Source organism: Colossoma macropomum, unplaced genomic scaffold, assembly GCF_904425465.1.
Source record: "Colossoma macropomum unplaced genomic scaffold, Colossoma_macropomum, whole genome shotgun sequence".
Taxonomy (NCBI): domain Eukaryota; kingdom Metazoa; phylum Chordata; class Actinopteri; order Characiformes; family Serrasalmidae; genus Colossoma; species Colossoma macropomum.
The window spans coordinates 10691630-10711129 of record NW_023494787.1 but is presented as its reverse complement, the minus strand read 5'-3'; the positions used below and the strand labels follow the sequence as shown (position 1 = coordinate 10711129).

The 19500-nt window shown below is 37.9% G+C and overlaps 2 protein-coding genes across 5 annotated transcripts; one reads left to right on the top strand and one right to left on the bottom strand.

Moving 5' to 3' along the window:
* Positions 1-1530: 1530 nt before the first annotated feature.
* amdhd2 (amidohydrolase domain containing 2) lies at positions 1531-10808 on the top strand. 4 transcript variants are annotated; one of them, XM_036566098.1, is made up of 13 exons: positions 1531-1634; positions 2896-3018; positions 3195-3331; positions 4362-4501; positions 4834-4888; positions 5563-5775; positions 5990-6078; positions 6992-7136; positions 7573-7680; positions 9316-9384; positions 9506-9607; positions 10183-10280; positions 10627-10808. In XM_036566098.1, the coding sequence occupies exons 2-12, from the start codon at positions 2936-2938 to the stop codon at positions 10254-10256; spliced, it is 1215 nt and encodes a 404-aa protein (XP_036421991.1). In that variant the 5' UTR covers positions 1531-1634; positions 2896-2935; the 3' UTR covers positions 10257-10280; positions 10627-10808. The 4 variants fall into 4 exon arrangements, with proteins under 4 accessions (XP_036421991.1, XP_036421990.1, XP_036421992.1 ...); XM_036566099.1 differs by adding an exon at positions 2585-2651 and having other exon boundaries at positions 1571-1634; positions 10183-10808; XM_036566100.1 differs by lacking the exon at positions 1531-1634 and adding exons at positions 1883-1918; positions 2585-2651 and having other exon boundaries at positions 10183-10808.
* Positions 10809-11217: 409 nt separating this feature from the next.
* On the bottom strand, positions 11218-19405 carry jmjd8 (jumonji domain containing 8). The gene is made up of 9 exons (XM_036566101.1): positions 19213-19405; positions 18298-18387; positions 17365-17413; positions 16449-16545; positions 16295-16363; positions 15442-15561; positions 15013-15080; positions 14400-14534; positions 11218-12402 (listed from the first exon to the last, which is right to left on the bottom strand). Exons 1-9 carry the CDS (start codon positions 19293-19295, stop codon positions 12322-12324), a joined length of 792 nt encoding a protein of 263 aa, XP_036421994.1. The 5' UTR covers positions 19296-19405; the 3' UTR covers positions 11218-12321.
* Positions 19406-19500: the final 95 nt, after the last annotated feature.

The following is a 19500-nucleotide window of genomic DNA, read 5'->3' as shown; positions in this document are numbered from 1 at the left end:
CGAATTGGGATTCCCCAATAAACAGATATTTCAAATAAATATACAAAACGCTACTCAAATTAAATCACGTTGCAGATTAAAAGTGGTATTAATAAACCAACCTAATCAATACTGTCACTCTGTTATGAATGATTTGACTCAGCTCTACCAGTGAAGTGATTTATTTACTGGCCAGCAGGTGGAACAGGCTTTATTTAGGTTTATTTATGTGTAGACAAATTGAGAACAACATACGAAAGAAAACTGAAGCGGTCAGCTTTATTTTCTTAGACTACAGAGCTGTGAAAAAGTATTTGCCCCTGAATGCCTTCCTGAATTTTTGCATATCTGTCACAATAAATGGTTTCACATCCTCATACAAAATGTAATGTAAAGAGAACGTGAGGAAATAAAACATACAGTTTTTACATGATCATTTCATTTATTAAAGGAAAAAAAGTTTTAAAAGGCCTATATCACCCATGTAAAAAAATATCAAGATGTTTTCTGGCAAATGTGACATGAGCATTTGAATTCCGGTGGTTTTCACTTTGCAACTCTCCCATGGATTCAATTTTTGCCCAGTCTCTTTCTAATGGCAGAATCATGAGCGCTGACCTTATCTGAGGTGAGCGAGGCTTGCAATTCTTTTGAAGTACATCTGGGTTCTTTTGTGGCTCCCTGGATGAGTTGTCCCTGTGCTCTTGGAGGATTGTGAATGTTTTATTGGAATTTTAGTTTCTTCTCAGGTTATCTTTGTCGTTAAATTAAACATTGAAGATTAAACAATTAAGTGTGACAAAAACGCAAAAACAGACCAAATCAAGTCCACAGCGAACGCTTTTTCATGGCACTGTATGTGGAACACTTCTTTTCAACATTAAGGAGAACTTTTTTTCATTTTATTTGCTGTTCAGAGGTGGTTAGTTTGCCTAGTACATCATGTCCGCAGCAGCAAATGCATTAACTACGCTAGTGGGATCTACAGTAACGTTACTCCCAGGTGGGAACTTGATCTTAAGTTGCATTTTGACCTGACTCATGCATCAACTCGGAGTTCAGCCTGAGAAAAAACCTTAATGCAGTAAATGCAAAAAAACTTACGTTTTTATCCTTATATGTGTGACTATGTCAGTTTTGCCACAGTCATGCACAGCCATTGTTGGAATCGTGCATAAAAATACTCAAACCAGCCCATCTGGCACCAACAATCATGTCAGTCAAAATCACTGAGATCACATTTTCTGCCCATTCTCACGGTTGATGTAAACTTTACTGCACTGCTGCCACATGATTGGCTGATTAGATAACTGCAAGTGTTCCTAATAAAGTGCTCGGCGAGTGTATATATTTTATACATTACATTATCATTTCATACTCTCATCTGCAAAGAGCTTTGTAATGTTTTATCATTTATATTGCTGATCAATTTTATTTTATTTATAAAAAATAAAATATTTGTTGTTTTCAATAACTGTTTATAACTGAATTAATTTTCATTCAGTAAAGCGGACTGTGCTTTAGCCCCGCCCCCTCCGTCAGCTGACCGGGCGCGTGATGAACACAAGTTTGATTCACTTCCTCTAACTGAGAGCAGACCTGTGTGTGTGAGTGTGTATGTGTGTGTGTGTGTGTGTGGAGCAGAATGAGAAACGGTGAGTGTGTTCACAAACATACACACCCAACATACACACTGACACACCGCACCATACACACTAAATTGGGTTGAATTCGTGTTCGTTTGAGTTTGCAGTCATTCTGAATCTCTCTCTCTCTCTCTCTCTCTCCCTCCCTCTCTCTCTCTCTCTCTCTCTCTCTCTCTCTCTCTCTCTCTCCCCCGTGTCTGTCTTGCTCTCTCTGTTGTTTATATTGTTTAATATGATGTCAGACTGTCGTGTTGATTTTATTGATTAATTCTTCGTATTGCGGGATTAATGGTGTAATTTCTTGCTTTCTCTGATTGATTAGTGGACGTTTATCTCTCTGTGTGATCTTAAGCAGATCCTGGCAGGTCAAAGTCAACTCATAGGAGTGTCTGTTTCTCTCTGTATGTGTCTGTGTGTGTGTGACTATGTGTATGTGCACTGTTGAGACACTGAGTTATTAACAGCAGATTAGATGGTCTGGTTTTGCTGCCAAATATTTCCTGTTAGTGTCTCTAAATCTTGGACTTCCTGTGGCCTCTTCACGCTTGTCAGTGGATCAAAACTTGTGCAGTTTTGATGCACTGATCCATTGGCTGAAATAGTGTTAGAGATGAAGAAAAGGGTCCTTAGTCTGTTTTAGGGGTGTAACGATACACACGTTTTCATCTTTGAGGTGATTTTTGATCCTGAAGTTACGATTTGATTCAATTCTTGATATTTCATGTGTTAAAAATGTTTCTATGGAGCTGTCTAATTATATAGTCCCCAGCTGTAAAGATTTGGCTCAGATAAATAAAAGTTCTCAAATAGAACATTTATAGTGCCACTCACGCCACCCTCTAACCAAACACTCTCCAAAGATCACAACCCCTAGATTTGTGACTAACTTCAGAAAACTGCCCAGTCGTTTCAGCATTGGTGTGTGTTCAACATAAGCCCCGCCCACTTTTCTCTAACAGGATGCACCCAGGTGTCATTGACAGTGGATTCCATGAAAGATGGCAAACAAGAGATGCTCAGATAACAGTGAGGGCGTACACTTTCATGCGCTTTGTCACGGACTCATGTTTTTGATGCTGTATGGAAATTGATATATACTTTATAACTTTAATGTTGCTTTAGCATGATTATACAAAAGCACATACTGTGATAGATGTAACGGTAAACTTCCAGATTTTCAAATTTCTTTGACTCTAGATGTAAGTGATAAAAGAAATTTGGGGTGCAGTGATATTTCTATTTCTACAATGTGTATTGTGGTTTTTCACAGGGTGTGGCTAGATACATAGACATAGATGGGACATTGAGAGATGCCGTCCAATAAGAGTGTGTCAGATGCCCCAATCACTCAGTTCATCAACTGCAGAATCCTCAGAGACCACCGTCTGCAAAGGTACACACACCCACACACTTGCACAGATAGTTGTGAAGAAATTGGTGTGCGTCAGTTTCTGAACATCACATTCTTTTTACTGTTTGTCATTTTATGTGTGTAAGTTCATGTTTAAGGATGTGAATTATTTTTTGTGTGTTCTCATGTTTGAGTGTGTATGTGTGACATTTGTATAGAGAGGACTTGTGGGTTCGAGAGGGGAAAATTTTGAACCCGGAGAAGCTCTTCTTTGACGAACAAGGTTTTGCAGACCATAAAGTTGACTGTGGGAATAAAATCATTGCACCCGGATTCATAGATGCTCAGATAAATGGTGAGACACATACACTTTACATGCATGCAGCAGTACTCAGTAGTGGTTTTTTTCATGGTATGCAAGTTTAAAATCCCAGGGAACACAGTGTAAAATGTACAGGATTGTTCTATGATGCTAAGATTTAGTGTTATATACTAAACACCAGCAAAATGTAAGTGAATAAACTACGAAATGTAATAAAACACAGCTTAAAGACCACTAATCATACATATATGCAAATTGCATAGATGTGGTCCTATTTTATTTTGATGAGCACTTGATTGACATCCCATAGTTAAATACTCCCAACCTGCTATGTCACTGATGCAGAGCTAAACACAGCAGTTTGAGTGAGGAGAAATGAGCGAAATAGGCTCTACATATGCAGGTGGTGGACCTCACTGGTCCATCACTCACCAAAAACAATATCCATGTTTTTTTATGGCTTTGTCTGAAGGAAGTTAAGGTTTTTTATCATTTTACCGCTGAATCCAAGGAATGCTGGCGTGGTTAGATGAATGAAATGAAAAGACAAACTGACGAACAATAAGCAGACAGTTAATCTAGCTTTATAGCTCAGTTATGCTTGCTAGGTTAGGTTTTGTTTGGTTGTTAGCTTCTGCTTGCTACATTTCTCCAGCTCAAGCAAATAGTTTTGTCAGAGCTGAGCTGTGTGGGTGAGTATAGCCACATAATAATAATAATAAAAAAAAAAAACAATTCCATGTCATTTACTTGTCATTGGTGAGGACATTGCTTACCTAAGCACTACCCAAGAGTCGGACTGCCTTTGTACATTTTTACATGTATATTGTGCGCCCACAAGAGCAAGAATAACCTACTTAGAAGAAAAACATGCATTTAGATTCCCTGGGGCTTTAAGTTTATCAAAAAAAAACAAAACAGAAAATGTTTTAAAAAGCGTCATTAAAAAAGTTTTTAAAGAATGCTTATTTAATAAAATTGTCAATTAAAAACTGAAAAAATGTGCAGTTCATAAAAGTTTTTCATGGAATGCATAGTAAAGCTCTTTGCTGAACCCTCATAGGTGGATACGGCATCGACTTCTCCCAGGCCTCCAGTGACATCAATGGGGGCTTGTCTTTGGTGGCCAAAAAGATTCTGGAACATGGAGTCACTTCCTTTTGTCCCACCCTCGTGACGTCCCCTCCAGAAATTTATCGACAGGTACAGTCTATCACCTCCTCTGGATTAGTTCATCTTAATTAGCACAAGCTGCATTATAGTTAGTATAATTAAATATAGAGAGGTTTATGTGATACTGTACACTTCAGGACACATTACGTTTCAACTGTTGTACATGAAGTGAAACCAGGAATGGAAGTACAAGTTAAGAGTGTGTAGTAAAGTGGACGATGAGTGTATAAATATTTGCAAATAAATAAAAAGGCACGCTGTCATATTGCAAGACACTATCTAAAGGACAGACATGGACACATTACTTTACACACACGTAGACAGAGGTAAGTAGCTGGTGTAACTGTGCATGTTCTCTGTAGGTCATTCCAGAGGTCAGGGTGAAGGATGGAGGAGCTGAAGGGGCTGGTATTCTAGGTGAGTAAAAAAAAAAGGTTGGGCTCAAACAGCTCGAGTTGAGGTGCTGCCTTCAAAAAATATGAATCAGAGAGTAGCAAAAAGCACGACTTTTACTCCTCACAAAAGCTCTGTATTTGCTTAATTCATTGAAATCTTTGGCCTACATGGCCTTCTTCAGATGAAGGTAAAAATACCACTTTTAAAGAGCCAACACAACAAACATACATCAACAATGACTGCAGGTGAAGGCACCTTTCTGGAAGGTCAGGATAAGATTATATTATTTCCAGTTGTAATTTTAACCCTATAAAGTAGCGGGAGCAGTATTGCATATTGTTAGTGATGGGTGTCAGACTGATGTCTGCAGAAAATGATGGATATCAGAGAATGAATCTGGTCCAGTCTTCTAAATCTATGGTCTTGTATCGGCTGTTACTCAGGGCTTCAAAATAGATATCAGTATCACACAAGATTAAGTGATATTGTGCTTTCTATACCCATTATTTTGCTATGAGCATTAACGGGGCATTTTCAGGCATGATTTTTCAAACATAGTGTTTTTATGAGGTTGTTGCTAATTTTTATAAGCCTACAATATTAATAATTTTTGTGAGATGCTGAGTAGAACATATATATAGAACGGCTTATTATTTATTTATCATTATTTTTATTATTCTCTCTCCTTCTCTCAGGTCTTCATCTGGAAGGTCCGTTTATAAATGAGGAGAAAAGGGGCGCTCACCCTCCTAAGTTCATCCGGCCATTTAAAAAAGGGGGTGTGGCCGATCTCACTGAGGTGTATGGGACGCTAGATAATGTTGTGCTGGTTACGGTGGCACCAGAACTGACCAATAGCGGGCCAGCAATCCGTGAGCTGGTGGGAAGGGGCATTACGGTGTCATTGGGTAAGTAAACCGAACACATACACACATACCATACACACATAATGTCATGCTTAAAGAGATGCTATAGCAAAAAAAATACAATTACAGTTTTTCCTGTAACTGTAACACAGGATAGGTCAGATATAGATTTCTACAAAGAGTTCTGCAGTTGATCATTTACTGATGAAGTAATGATGAATGAATTAATTATTATGAGTGTGTGTCGTTGTTGTAGGTCACTCTATGGCTAATCTCTCTCAGGCTGAGGAGGCTGTTGTGAACGGAGCTTCATTCATCACACACCTGTTCAACGCCATGCTGCCTGTGAGGAACACACACATAAATGCACTAATCTATTCATGCATTCAAGTATCCATCTCATACATACATATAATACTGTGCAAAAGTCTTTAGCGTCTGAGAAAATGAGATGTAAAGCTGTTCTTGGTGACACTTTATTTTGAGTGGTCCTATTTAAATGAAACAAACACTCAGTGGTCTCTCAGTAACATGTCAAAAACATATGAGGGTTAGGATTAGGTTGTGCCTTGAGGTTAAGGTTAGGGTTAGGATTAGGGCTGGGGTGAGAGTTAGGTTTTGGGTAAGGTTGGGCAGGGTTAGGCTTTGCGTAATGCAAGTAACATATCAGTAATACATCTACTTAATGTAAGTAATGTATCAACAGAACACCTACAAGATATTTACTTCAATGTATTCAGATGCTTCACTACTGCTACTTCACTGATATGTTGTTAATGTGTTACTGATAATCTGTTAAGAGTTTATTAATCATCTACAAAGGACCACTTCCAATAAAGTGTTACCATATTCTTTTTCCCACTGCTGATGGCGTTCCAGTATATGAATTTCCAAGCTCATTTCAGTAGTCCTTTTACTTAATTGGGTATTCAAATATGGCATGTGTGGTTTGGTATAAAAAAAGATTTATAATTTTATATGTTTATAAACTCAACAGCTGATATGGTGCCTCATCTTGTGCAAAGTGGAAAAATATACTTGGGTGTTTGTCAGTATACATAAGGATAGGTCCAAGTGTAGCCTATGCATGTAAATAATGTGTAAACACTACTGTTTATTTGGGCTGTAAGTAATTATTTGTTAAAAAACACAAACAAATGACACAGTAGGCCATAATTTGATATATAGGCACAAATGGAAAACATACATACACACGTTCATACACACACAAATGTACATTGCTTTTTGTTTCTTGTAGTTCCATCACCGCGACCCAGGCATTGTGGGGTTGCTGACGAGTGACCGTGTGCCTGCAGGACGCACTGTATATTACGGCATGATCGCTGACGGAATACACACACACCCTGCAGCCCTGAGGATAGCACACAGGTCACATCCAGCAGGTGTGCACAAACAATGAAAAATGGTACAGAAAACAGAAACATTGGAGTGACACAGATACATCTGTCACCACAAGGTGGCACACATGAATTTATTAGGTATTAGTAGGTAATTAATAGGTAAAACAGGCATGTGTATTTTTATAGAGTCTGTATAGACAGTGGACTCTGAGTTGAGGAATAAGGACCACTAAAAAAAAAAAACATGCAGCACAGGTTAAAAAGTACCTTAAACAAAATATTAAACAAAATCGAAACAAACACACCACAGCATTGTGCATCACCTTGCAAGCACACACGTATAAAAAACACATAAAAGATGTTAAATGAATACTTCTATAATATCATATTACATTTCCTCCCATTTATGCTCTAGATAAATCTATACAGTTGTCACTGATCAGCTTTTCTTTACTAACTGTGTGCGTGTGTATTACAGGCTTGGTGTTGGTCACAGATGCTGTTACAGCAATGGGTTTACCTGCAGGCCGACACACACTTGGACAGCAAGAGATTCACATAGAAGGACTCCATGCATATGTTGCAGGTTTGTTACAGACATAAATTGTAGTAGGAATGCACTGATACCACTTTTTCCCTTCCGACATTGATACCTGATCCTCAGTTATTTGCCAGTAATGAATGCTGATACCGCTACTAACTCTTAAGTCTGGCTTTACATTATGAAATTTTAATGCAACTTTAGTTGTTTGAAACATACATGGAACTAAATTGCATATGTTTTATAATGTAATTAGTCGTCCAACTCAATGACATAATGTCAAGCGTTTAATTTCAATGGATAAGAAAATAAAACTGAAGATGGCCATTTGACGGTTGAAAAGTAGATTCTCCTGATTGACTTTTTTAAATGCTGGTAGTTTTTCATTTTGTCAGTTTTTTGAGGCATGACTGCAAACCAGCCTTTCTCAGAGCTAGTTTCTGTAACTAGCTGCGTTAACTAGCCAGCTAACGGTAACAGCTGTTTAATACAACAGCATTTTAGGGCCACTGTTAATAAAAATGAAAATAGTAGACTTGGAGAATAAACTCACAATATTTTGAGGATAAAGTGGGCTAACTATAGGGGGACTGCCATAATGCGCTGGGGTCTCGGTTGCTGTATTGGTGCCAGAGTTCCATACACTCCTTGTCTCCTTGTGGATCGATCATTTTGATCATCATTCTCATTGTCTGTGAAACTACATGCCCTCTTTGAATGGCATGGAGATGTACCCACTGATAGCTGTGTAGACGACCCTGTCTGCGGTTCTCCTTCAACAAAACAGACAGTTTTCTCCGAGTTCGTCTGGTTCTTAATTCTATATAAACACAGTTTCCTGCACAGCCGTTTCAGCCGTTTCTTATACTAATAACAGGTTGGTGCAGATATGCCAGGAGAGTGTTCAGTATTGCTTTCCGGGTGAAATCGAGATAAAAGTATAACTCCACCAACTTCTCAACATCCCTCTTTTTAACACGAGGAGGTAGCTGCCTTCTTTTTGCAAACCCTTTGGCTATAATATTGTGACCTTACCTGGTATTAATGTCACTTTAATGTCATAATTCCATGATTTTATTATCGAAATAATATGACTTTTTCTCTAAATGTTACAAATTTATTCACAAAATATTACAACTTTTTATCTTGAAATATTACAACTTTATTCTCAAAGTCTACTATTTTTATTTTTGTTAACAGTGGCCCTAAAACGCCATCGTAGTTTAAAAGGCTGCAGGTGCCATCATTTATTCTTTGCTAGCCTGCTGTTACAGTGGTTTATGTAGCCAAATGTATGTTCTCCTCTCTTGATGCTTCGTGGTTTTACACAGAGCTCAGATTCATTTGGGATCCAAGGGATAAATATTATTACAGAATGGAAAACGACATGCATTGCTCGATTAACTTGTGCTGTGGACAGGATGAGTGAGGCATCAAGTAATACTGTAATGGCTACATAAATGTTAACTTTTAAAGGCTTAACATACACAGAGCAGATAAAAACTGAAATGCATAGTAAAGAACCAAAAAGATAAAAAGAGATCGTGGAGGGTGCTGGAGCCTATCCCAGCAGTCATTGGGCGGAAGGCAGGAAACACCCTGGACAGGTCGCCAGTCCATCACAGGCCATGATAAAAGTTGAGAACAATACAAATAAAGTTTCCCTTATCATGCCTTTAGGAACCACCACTCTGAGTGGCAGCATTGCAACTATGGACATGTGTGTAAGACATTTCAAACAGGCTTCAGGTGAGTATTTGTGAGTGTGTGGGAGAGAGCATGTTTACATTTATGTCATTCTATACAGATACATAGATCATACAGATACTATACATCATAGAAAATCTTTTGTGTGTGTGTGCGCATGAAGGCTGTAGTGTTGAGGCTGCATTAGAAGCGGCCTCTCTGCATCCTGCACAGCTGCTGGGAATCAGCCACCAGAAGGGAACTTTGGATTACGGATCAGACGCAGGTACAACAGGCTGCTGTGGATGAGCGTGTGTTTCTTTTAGCCATCATGCTACTGTTTGAGCTATTTGTGTAATAATTCAGTTTTAATTACTTTTTGTGCATTTTGTGGCTGGAAGGGTTATCATTGTCTGTTTGTACTGTGTTCTCTGATTATAATAACTGGTTTAAAGCAACAGTTTGGCCAAAAATCTAATTCTGCAAAACGTATGAGAAATGCAAATAAAAACAGAAAGAAGTAATTCGTAAATCCTCTTTGACCAGTTTTTAAACCAAAGCAAAAGTTTTACCTTATCAACTTCATTTTTGTAAATATACAGTCATTCTGAGTTTCATGCCTGCAACAAGAAGTTGTATAAAAGCAGTTTGAAAAATGATCTTCAACACTACTAACTGTACTCACAGTTTCTGACATAATATCAAATGTCAGGAAAAAGTAAATACTATGACATCTTGAAAATTTCTTGAAATATTATGTTTTTGCCGTATTCTCCACCACTTCAGACTCCAAACATGTCTTCAGTGATCAAAAAACGAAATCCGATTTTTATTTACAATTTAATGTTTGTGTTTATGCAGATTTTATCGTACTGGATGACACGCTGACAGTCAGAGAAACCTACATTGCTGGTCAGCTGGTCTGGAAGAAATGACATCATCCAGAGAACGCTCTGCAGGTGGATAATTACAGAAGCATTTCTTGTATGATGTCATCTGAACATTTGTGAATGCAAAATGCACACATGCACACAGACGCACATTGCCACGAGTGGTGTTGTCTAATATGAGTGGAGAAGCTCAGGATCTGGATCAATAGCATTAAAACAGCATAAAAATGTGAATGTCACAAATAAAGGGAATGTTTTGAGGGTTCATCCATTTCAAATCTGCATTCATCTCAACTTCCACTGTTTACTATATTCTTTTAATCAAACATAGTAGTGTTCTTTCTATATATTATCTGATCTTTCCTGTTTTAATGTTTTCATGATTCCTTTTTCTTTGTTTTATTAATTCAAAAAGGCTTCAGAGCCAGACAGCACTGAGGATGACCAGAGGCTTCTACTTACTTTACTGATATACACTCACAGCTTGCCTTTGTAAACAGGGCAGAATTGTACTGTTATCTTCTCAATAACTGAGCAACAGTATGTGCTCTGATCCAGAGGCATTACAAGTCTAATAAAAGGAAACACTGCTGCTCACATGTGGTCTTTTATTTGTCTGTCAAACCAAAGACACACATACACCACATATAGTACTGAAAAAACTTCTCTGAAGTCACGTTTGTTTTAAAAGTTTATTAAAATTTTTACAACTGATAATCTATCAAAATGTGACAAACCTTAAAGCCGCAAATGTGAGAACAAGTGCTTCAAGCCAAAACAAAGACAAGTGTAACAATAGCCTGAGGTAAAACCCCTGAGATTGTGTTGTTCTGTCTGTGATTAGTTTTTTCTGCAGTTAAAATATCAACCAATAAAATAATGACACAAAATATTTCTCATGATGAGTCTTGTAAGATTTATAGAGGACGTTTCAACTAATTTCCCCACATTTTAATTTTTAAGTAACAAAGTCAAATTAATTATCTGCCAGTGCAGAAAGGTATGCTTTTAAAGAAAATGTCTGCACAATTCAATCACTGAGACGTAAACAAAGTCATTCATGTGAATGTGAAATACCAACTCAAATGTCTTTACAGTGATGGTCAAAGCGACATGGGAACCTATACATGTATTCTGAGTTTTTATAGCGCTGCTATCAGAACGAAACCTCGTATTTCCAAAATGAAAGAGAAAGAAAAGAACACTTCATTTTTAATGTCAGTGGAACCAGACATTTTCTCAAGTAATTCTGGGTCATTTCTTTTGGTCCATTCCTCATGAAATTAACACATTATGTGAAGGGAAACAGGCATTTTCATATTATAGGTAATATTGATGGTAAAGTAGCAGTAAATCCGAAAACATGTTTTCTTTGGGTGCTGTTTTGCCTTACAACACCCTTTATGTACTTCTCCACTCTAAATAGATTTTAAAAATAACTTAGGATAGAAATTTCAAAAATTTCAGGTAATAACGTTCTGTGAGATAGCTTAACATTAAACTCTTCAGATGTCTGGTTCCTATAACCGTTGTGAAAATTGTAACTTGGTAGGTTTCTCTAGAACTGAGCATTTCACATGAAACCACTCTGGTTTTCATGACTTTGTTTACATCTTAATCATTTAATTATGCAGACATTTTGAAAAATCTTTAAAATTCCCCTTTAATGTTCAAGCAGTTTTAAAACCAGTAAAAATGTCTATAAATATGTTGCATGATAATACAACAGGATAACAATCTTACAGTGAGAAATATCACATATCATATATGTATTCAAGATGTTTTTTACATGCCAAGATATTTTTTTCCCCATTTTACTGCAGCCATGTAGATTCACCAATGCTCTTTAGGTATGAAATGCAGATTAAGTGTACCAGAATATGTCTGTCTTGCATGATAAAGCAATGGCTTCATTTAATTTCTCACCCTTGATTGGTCCATCAGGTCACTTGGTTTATCTGATTGGTCCTTTTGTAATAATGCCCATGAATGTGAAGATGTTATTGGTCCTTTTTGTGTGATGTCAGCGAATGAGGAATTCCGATTGGTCTTGGAAAGATGCCAGCAGTTGTGTATGTGTAATTTGTCAGTTTGGGGTAGAGTTCAGAGTTCAGCCCAGAAAGGTAGAGATGAAAACACTTGTGTCCAGGTTAAGAGTAGCGTGCCACCAGCGATCTGGAAAATACAGCACCTGCAGTACATAAACACACAAATACACAACAGGCAGTGACAATTAGTCAAAGTCCCGCACCTTTGAAGTGCGTGTCTCAGCTCTGTTTCAGGTATTTGATGTAAAATTTCAGCAAAAAATCAGATATAGTCGGAGAAACTCTCATGAACGGGGAAAAAACATCTCAGGAAAAACATGTTTACTGTGGCAGTAATGTTAACTTAAAATTGATGGACCAATCACTTTTCATCCACAGTTTCTTTCCCTGCTCTTTACTAGGGGTGATGTAGGTCTGTCCAATGGGTGATCCACCATTGTGGCAGGGGTTATTCAGGCTGGTTCTGAATAGTTGAATCTTCCCTTCCTACCTGCTTTCCTTGATTTTGCCTCATCTTTATCCCTTGGACTCACTAAAGACATCTGCAGAGCTGACTAGCATGTGGATCTACATGACTACCAGATCAAAGATCATACAAAATCAAGAAAATGAAGTTTCACAGAACTATTCGGACGCAGCTCTAGTTTTACAGTGAGAGTGCCCAAAAACAAGCTCAAACTCATTTTATACTCCAAGCGTATAGATCTAGTGGAATTACATTTTCAATATCATTTAGTGGATTTATCACATTTGGCATTAGGTAACTAAACTCTTGACGAATTTGCTGTTTTCCAGCTAAAAGTAACAAGGTGAAGTAAGTTATGCTGCAACGAAGCTAGGAGTGTTAGCTAAGGTGTCAGATGATAAAGCAATAAGCCACAAGAGGCTGTGCGTTACTGCAATTTTACCATGAGGCTAGATTTAAACTTTCATAGCTAACATACTATTTAGGGAGTACGAAGCTGTTTGGGATTCAGCCTGGGTTTGATGCTACTTCTAACTGAAACACAAACATTTAAAGCGTGTAAGTCATTGACATTTTTTAGACATTAACACTGGCGTTTTACAGTTAATCATACCATAAGTACTTTAATTCAAGCCAGTGATATTAATGATGGAGTTTTTTAGGCTGTTGGCTATCTTTTAGCGTGTTAGCTAGCTGACCAGCGTAGTTCTAGTTAAGAATGTAAGTCACCAGCCCCCTCAGTTTAAACATAAAATGGCTTCTTACTTCATCAGTACACTTGGTGCTCGATGCGAGCAGCATTAGAGTCTAAGATTATTCCATTAACAGCACAAGGGTTTTTTGTGCCGTGGCACAGTGATACACAATTCAGTTGTTGTGAGGCGGTCATAGGTGTGCGTATGTCATGGATATTACAACGGCTTTGAACACGGCTTAGCCAGTCAGTTTTTAGGACCAGAACTATCCGTTTTAGAATTTCTCTTAAAGACTTTAGCTTGACTCCCCTTTCAGTGCAAACTTCAAGCCAAGTCTGATCTAATATGGATTTCTGTGCGGTTTAAAACAGTGTTTGCTATTGGGGAATATGCCAATAACTTAGAGAAATATGCCAAAAACATAGTGAAATATGCCAATAACTGTTTCATACAGATTTTAAGAAGCATGCCAAGCCTGTATCACTGTGTATGTGAGTATATGTAACATGTAAACAAATAACAAACCCTGCCAATATGGCAGAGGTAATCCATAAAGGAGTGCAATATGATGTTTCCTATGCCCTATATTACAGAAAATGAACCAAGCTGAGCCAAGCTTTCTTCCCAAACTATGCATTTTCTACTTGAACACCTCATTAACATCACCAAAATATATAATGACATGAGCACACATCACACATAAAGCACAGACAGTTATATCTCACGTATATTGTGTCTGTGCATTTCTGTTTACCTTGTTTTATATTAAAGTTGTCCTGCTGAAATTTCTGCATTTTTCTTGTTTTTACGTCATTACAGGACATTTACAAAGACAAATAATCCAGAAGTATCGGAAAGGGATCAGATTACGTTACTCCAAATAGCAATCCTTCAGATTAGATTACAGATCTCATGTTTTAACTGAATACATTTTTAAAGTAACTCTCCAAACCCTGGTGGTGTGTATGTGTGTCATCACCTCTCCTGGTCGAATGGTACACTCCAGAGGTTTGTTGTGTATCTCTAGGTTGGGGTAGGAGTGTTGGACCCAAGACAGTGTGGTGTGATTGGGGTGGAACTCAGGAGACTGATCAGGAGGATACAGGAACCATCGCTGGAACAGACATGCGCTTAATAATAAGTTAATAAGAATAAGTAAGTAATAACAAGAAAACAAACACACTAAAATATGTTGTGCTGCTGCTAGTCAGTAGTATTTTGGACCTTTATATATTACTGTCACATGCACAAAAGGTCTGGCTTGATGTTTAGGTTTCAAATGCAGAGGCAACATCATACTGATGAAGATATGATTCCAATAGTATATTATTCGTTTACATCCTCGGAAGACACATCCTTCACTAAGATTTGACTGAGTTATTTATTAATACTCTTCCAACCTCTCAAGAAATGTTCCAAAACACAACCAACGTTACCAAATATTCTTCTGCATATTGCATGCAATCACACATCTCCACCAGAGAGGTCTCCAAATCCCCAAAACGTATGTAGTGCAGCTTTAATAACATGGCAAAAAGACACTTTTTTCTCTTGACTGATCATTACAGACACACCCACCCACCCACACATACCTTTCTACCATAGATGACTTCTGAGTATCCTGGACCATGCCAATGAAACGGTACTCCAGTACCTGCACCTGAGGAGGGGAGGGGAAAGAAAGAGAGAAAGAAGAAGGAGAGATTAAGAGAGCAAAGTGAGGATACGGGGAATAAGAGAAAGAGAGAAGAAAGGAAGTAAGAAAGAGAGAGAAAGATAAAGGATGGAAAAAGAGAGTAAGAAAGAGAGAAAGGTGAGTAGAAAAAGTAAATAAGAATTGTATCAGTCCATACTAGTTAGTAGTAATTAGTCATTAATAGTTCACACTAACATAGCCTACTAGAGCACAGAGCTACAACTGCACCCTTCAGTTAGTTCCAGACTGCAGCTTTTATCTATGTAGAAACACCAGCAGTGCCTGTGTGTGCACTGCTGTACGTGTGTGCATGAAGATTACGTACCTGCAATTCCAAAGCTGTACGCTGGGCTGGTGTGTGGTAAACCGTAAGGTGGAGCTTTATACTCCTCAAACAGAGAGTGCCACTCGGTGAAGTTATTATCACCAAAGAAATACAGCGTATCTGAAACACACAGTCATAAGGTAAACAGCACAGGTCTAATGCAAGGTCACAAGCCATTTTTAGAGCAAGGGTCACCAAGTTTATCCACAATGGGCCAGTGTAGCTGCAGGTTTTTGTTCCAACCAAGCAGAAGCACATCTCATACCTAGACTTAACTGACTGAGCTGAAGCCGAATCAGGTGTGATACAGCTTGTTTGGAATAAAAACCTGCAGCCACACTAGTCCATTTGAATAAGACTAGTGACCCTACTTTATAGCCCTGGCCACTTTAAGGGGATGTGGAGAATATAGAAAGGTCTTGGGATTTTAGAAGTGTGCCTGTATGAGTGTCCACACTTCAATTCCTCACTTTAATGACCATATGACCTTATACATTAATTTTCTCGTAGTTACTGAATAATTCATTGTAATGACTTAAAAATTCCTACTAGTTACTGAATTATTTATAGTAATAACTGAATTATGTATAGTAGTTATCGAACAATTCATAGTAGCTACTGAATCATTTATAGTAGCTACTGAATCATTTATAGTAGTTACTGAATAATTTATTGTAAATACTGAAAGATTTATAGCAGTTACTGAGTAATTCATAGTAGTCACTGAACAGTTTATAACAGTTATGAATAATCTATTGTAGACATTGAACATTTTGGAAAATTGGAAAAATTGTAGTAGTAACAGCAGAAAAATTAGGTTGAAACACAGTGAGAGTTAGTGTGAGGTACTAACCACTGCCCAGTGTATCTTCAGACTGAGGGGTCAACAGGAACTTCACAAACTCTTCAAACCGCACATCCACTGCACAAGAAGAACAGTCAGTTTGTGTACTGCATACTTTACTTAAATATGTTCACGTTTTTGTGCATATATTAGGTGTGTGTACCTTTCCTGTAGGAGTGTGTGTTGGCGGTACTCAGTCGGACTATTTTATCTCTGTATTCCCTTAGCAGACTGACCTTGGAACACAGGAAGCGGAATTTCTGAAAGCACCAATCACAGCACAGCACTGAAAAATCCCACCAATCACAGACGTGTAATTTTCTGGATGGCACAATGACACGGTTTAATTATGATTCTTTAGGAACCAAATTAATGAATCATGAAATCTGAAATTTCACTGTAATTTGATTCAATTCGATTTTTTTTGCCACAATTTACGCAGTAGAGCAATACAGAGAACAAAATCAATATTTTTAAATATTCTTGTAAATATTTTTGGGATTTTTAGATTATACAAAAAAAAAAAGAAAATTAATTTTATTTTGGTCTCAAAAAATGACACTTTTTAACCTATTATTATTAGTTATTATTAAGTAGTATTACCAAAAATTCCAAATCGCTGCAACCCTATCAACACCCTTAGATGCATCATGATTAGAGACGATACGATGCCACTTTTTCTTTTCTGATACTGACAACGATATTCAAACTTCTTGGCCGATGCTGATAACGATCTGATATTTTTAATTTAAAAACTGATTTTTAATTGAAGCACTACACTTAAGATAATCTTCTAAAAGTAGGCTATCATGCTAAAATTACTCAATCACTCTACTACCCCACAGGAAGAAATAAACAGTTAACATAACATCACACAGTGTGAGAGAAGTATTTGAGGATAGTTTCGTTTCAGGAAATCCGATCTAACATTTTATGCTGATATCAGCCCGATCCTGATATGTACTGCCATCTCTATTCATGGTGCATCAGCCTGTTTTTACACAGTTTATTGTTTATTTCATTATATGAGATGCAATATATCTCAACTGTAAGATTTGTTAGTGTATTTAATGTCTTACCGTGTTGTCGGTGACTCCTCTCAGTATTACAGGTTTATTGTAGGCATATCTATCAAAAGAAAACAAACACACAGCCCATGATTCTGGAAATAACACTGAGTTCAAGCACCTTGAAATAACATGAAATGTCATAAAGGGGCGGCTTTAGTAAAACAATCATTTGAACTCAATCATTACTCTATGAAAAAACCTGTGAAGTCAGGGGAAACAAGCATTCAGACATTATACAGAGATTATACTTCCAGCACATTTATCCACTTCACAGTTACACACATAATGTCTGGACTTATAAATATGAACCAAAAGGCATGTATTCATAAGCATAAACAAGCATAAGCTTTAAAAGCGGAATTGTATTGAGATACTTTATATAAAGTACAGACAGCAGGGACATTATTAAACAACACAGCCATAGCAAAGACCTTAAACATCCCTGTCAGTACAACTGGTCCGATAATATTGGAGCAGAAAGCTAACGGAACCACAACTAATGATCATTCTGCATGTGCTCCAAGGCATATTTCACAACGTGCTTTCAGACCAATGATAAGGAAGGTAAGAGACAAGCCAGCAGTCACTTGAAAAGAATTGCAGGACAACCTGAAAGCAGCAGGAAGAACAGTTACACAGAGAATTTCAAAGCTGTGACTGCCAACCCTGATAATACTAATGTATTGTATTGTATTTATGGTGTACTTTTTACCTATTGTTTCATTTATAAACATCTTTGTTTATGCTTATGATTGTATAATTTATATTCATATTTATAAGTACAAACTCAAAAGACATTATGTATGTAAAGTTTAAAGTGGATACATGAACTGGAAGTATATTAAATAGCAAATAAGCATCAGAGTACCTGCTTAACCTCACTGTAGACAGACAAATAGCCTGCTTTAGAATGTATATTTGTGTGTGAGGGTAGAGACTCACTTGTGTATAAACTCAGTGTACGTGATGGAATTCACATCCCGGACATCAACGCTGCAGTCGCCTTCATCACTAAGACTAGAATCCAGTCCCCTAGAATGACAGTGTTATTACAGCCACATGAACACAGTACCACACATACATACACACACAATCTTGTTTCTAAACCTAACCTTACCCTAACCTTAAAATCTAACAGTTTACATTGTGGGGACCAGCTTGAGGTATCCATAAGGAAGAAAGGTCCCCACACTGTTAGTGTATGAACAGGTTTTGGCCCCCACAGTGTGGCATAAACCTGGTGCACGTTTGTTTTACTTGACTTATGAGGACTTCCATTGATTTCTAGTGATTTTTGTCAAGTTAGATCACACCTACACCTACGCCTAACCCTAATCTTAACCCCAGCCTCCAAAAGGAAATCTTTCTGTTGTGTGTGTGTGTGTGTGTGTGTGTGTGTGTGTGTGTGTGTGTGTGTGTGTGTGTGGGTTTGTCTTGCTATCCTTGTGAGGACCACATGTCCTCACAAAAACAGGACAACATGACAGGTTTGCACAAGTGAGGACATTTTGCTGGACCTCACTTTAGCATATGCTGGTTTCACCACAAATACAATTTTTAGGACGAACCAGCACATGCTAAAGCGAAGACCAGCAAAATGTTCTCACTCTTGCAAACTTGTCATGTTGTCTTATTACTGTAAAGACACGTGGTCCTCACAAGGATAGCGAGACAAGTACAAATACACATACACACACCGAGCCCAACCCTAAACTTAACCTTAACCTTAGCAGTCAAAGGATTTGGCCAACAGGGAGATAACATTGGGGCAGTAATGATCTCACAGCTGCATTAAATACTAATGTGTTTTTAGCAGTACGTGTAATTAAAGAAACAGTACATGAACCAGTGTCTCACCAGCCCCCGTTATCCTCCAGCTTCACAAACTGGAGCAGCAGGAGCAGAAAAGAAAGCCTCCCAAACTTGTCAAACCAGGCCATGAACTCAGCACACAACCTTCAGCTCAGCACAACCTGCTGCTTTTCTCCATTATTTTCCAACGCCGGCTTTTTCAGGCTTCGGGCAGCTGGCGTCCAATCACCAGAGGCCACGACACGTGGTGGGCGGAGCCTATGAAAAATCAAATGATGAGGAAGGGAAGTGCAGATCTACGCCATCTGCTGGCTGCGTTCAAAACAATTTAAA

Excerpts from the sequence above, each read along its gene's own strand:
- amdhd2 (XM_036566098.1), top strand. The coding sequence starts at position 2,936 with ATGCCGTCCAATAAGAGTGTGTCAGATGCCCCAATCACTCAGTTCATC. Across the intron at positions 3,019-3,194 it reads AGAGACCACCGTCTGCAAAG|AGAGGACTTGTGGGTTCGAG; the intron begins GTACACACACCC and ends ACATTTGTATAG. Across the intron at positions 4,889-5,562 it reads TGAAGGGGCTGGTATTCTAG|GTCTTCATCTGGAAGGTCCG; the intron begins GTGAGTAAAAAA and ends TCCTTCTCTCAG.
- jmjd8 (XM_036566101.1), bottom strand. The coding sequence starts at position 19,295 with ATGGCCTGGTTTGACAAGTTTGGGAGGCTTTCTTTTCTGCTCCTGCTG. Across the intron at positions 18,388-19,212 it reads CTGGAGGATAACGGGGGCTG|GGGACTGGATTCTAGTCTTA; the intron begins GTGAGACACTGG and ends CTGTCATTCTAG. Across the intron at positions 17,414-18,297 it reads TACACTGAGTTTATACACAA|ATATGCCTACAATAAACCTG; the intron begins GTGAGTCTCTAC and ends TTCTTTTGATAG.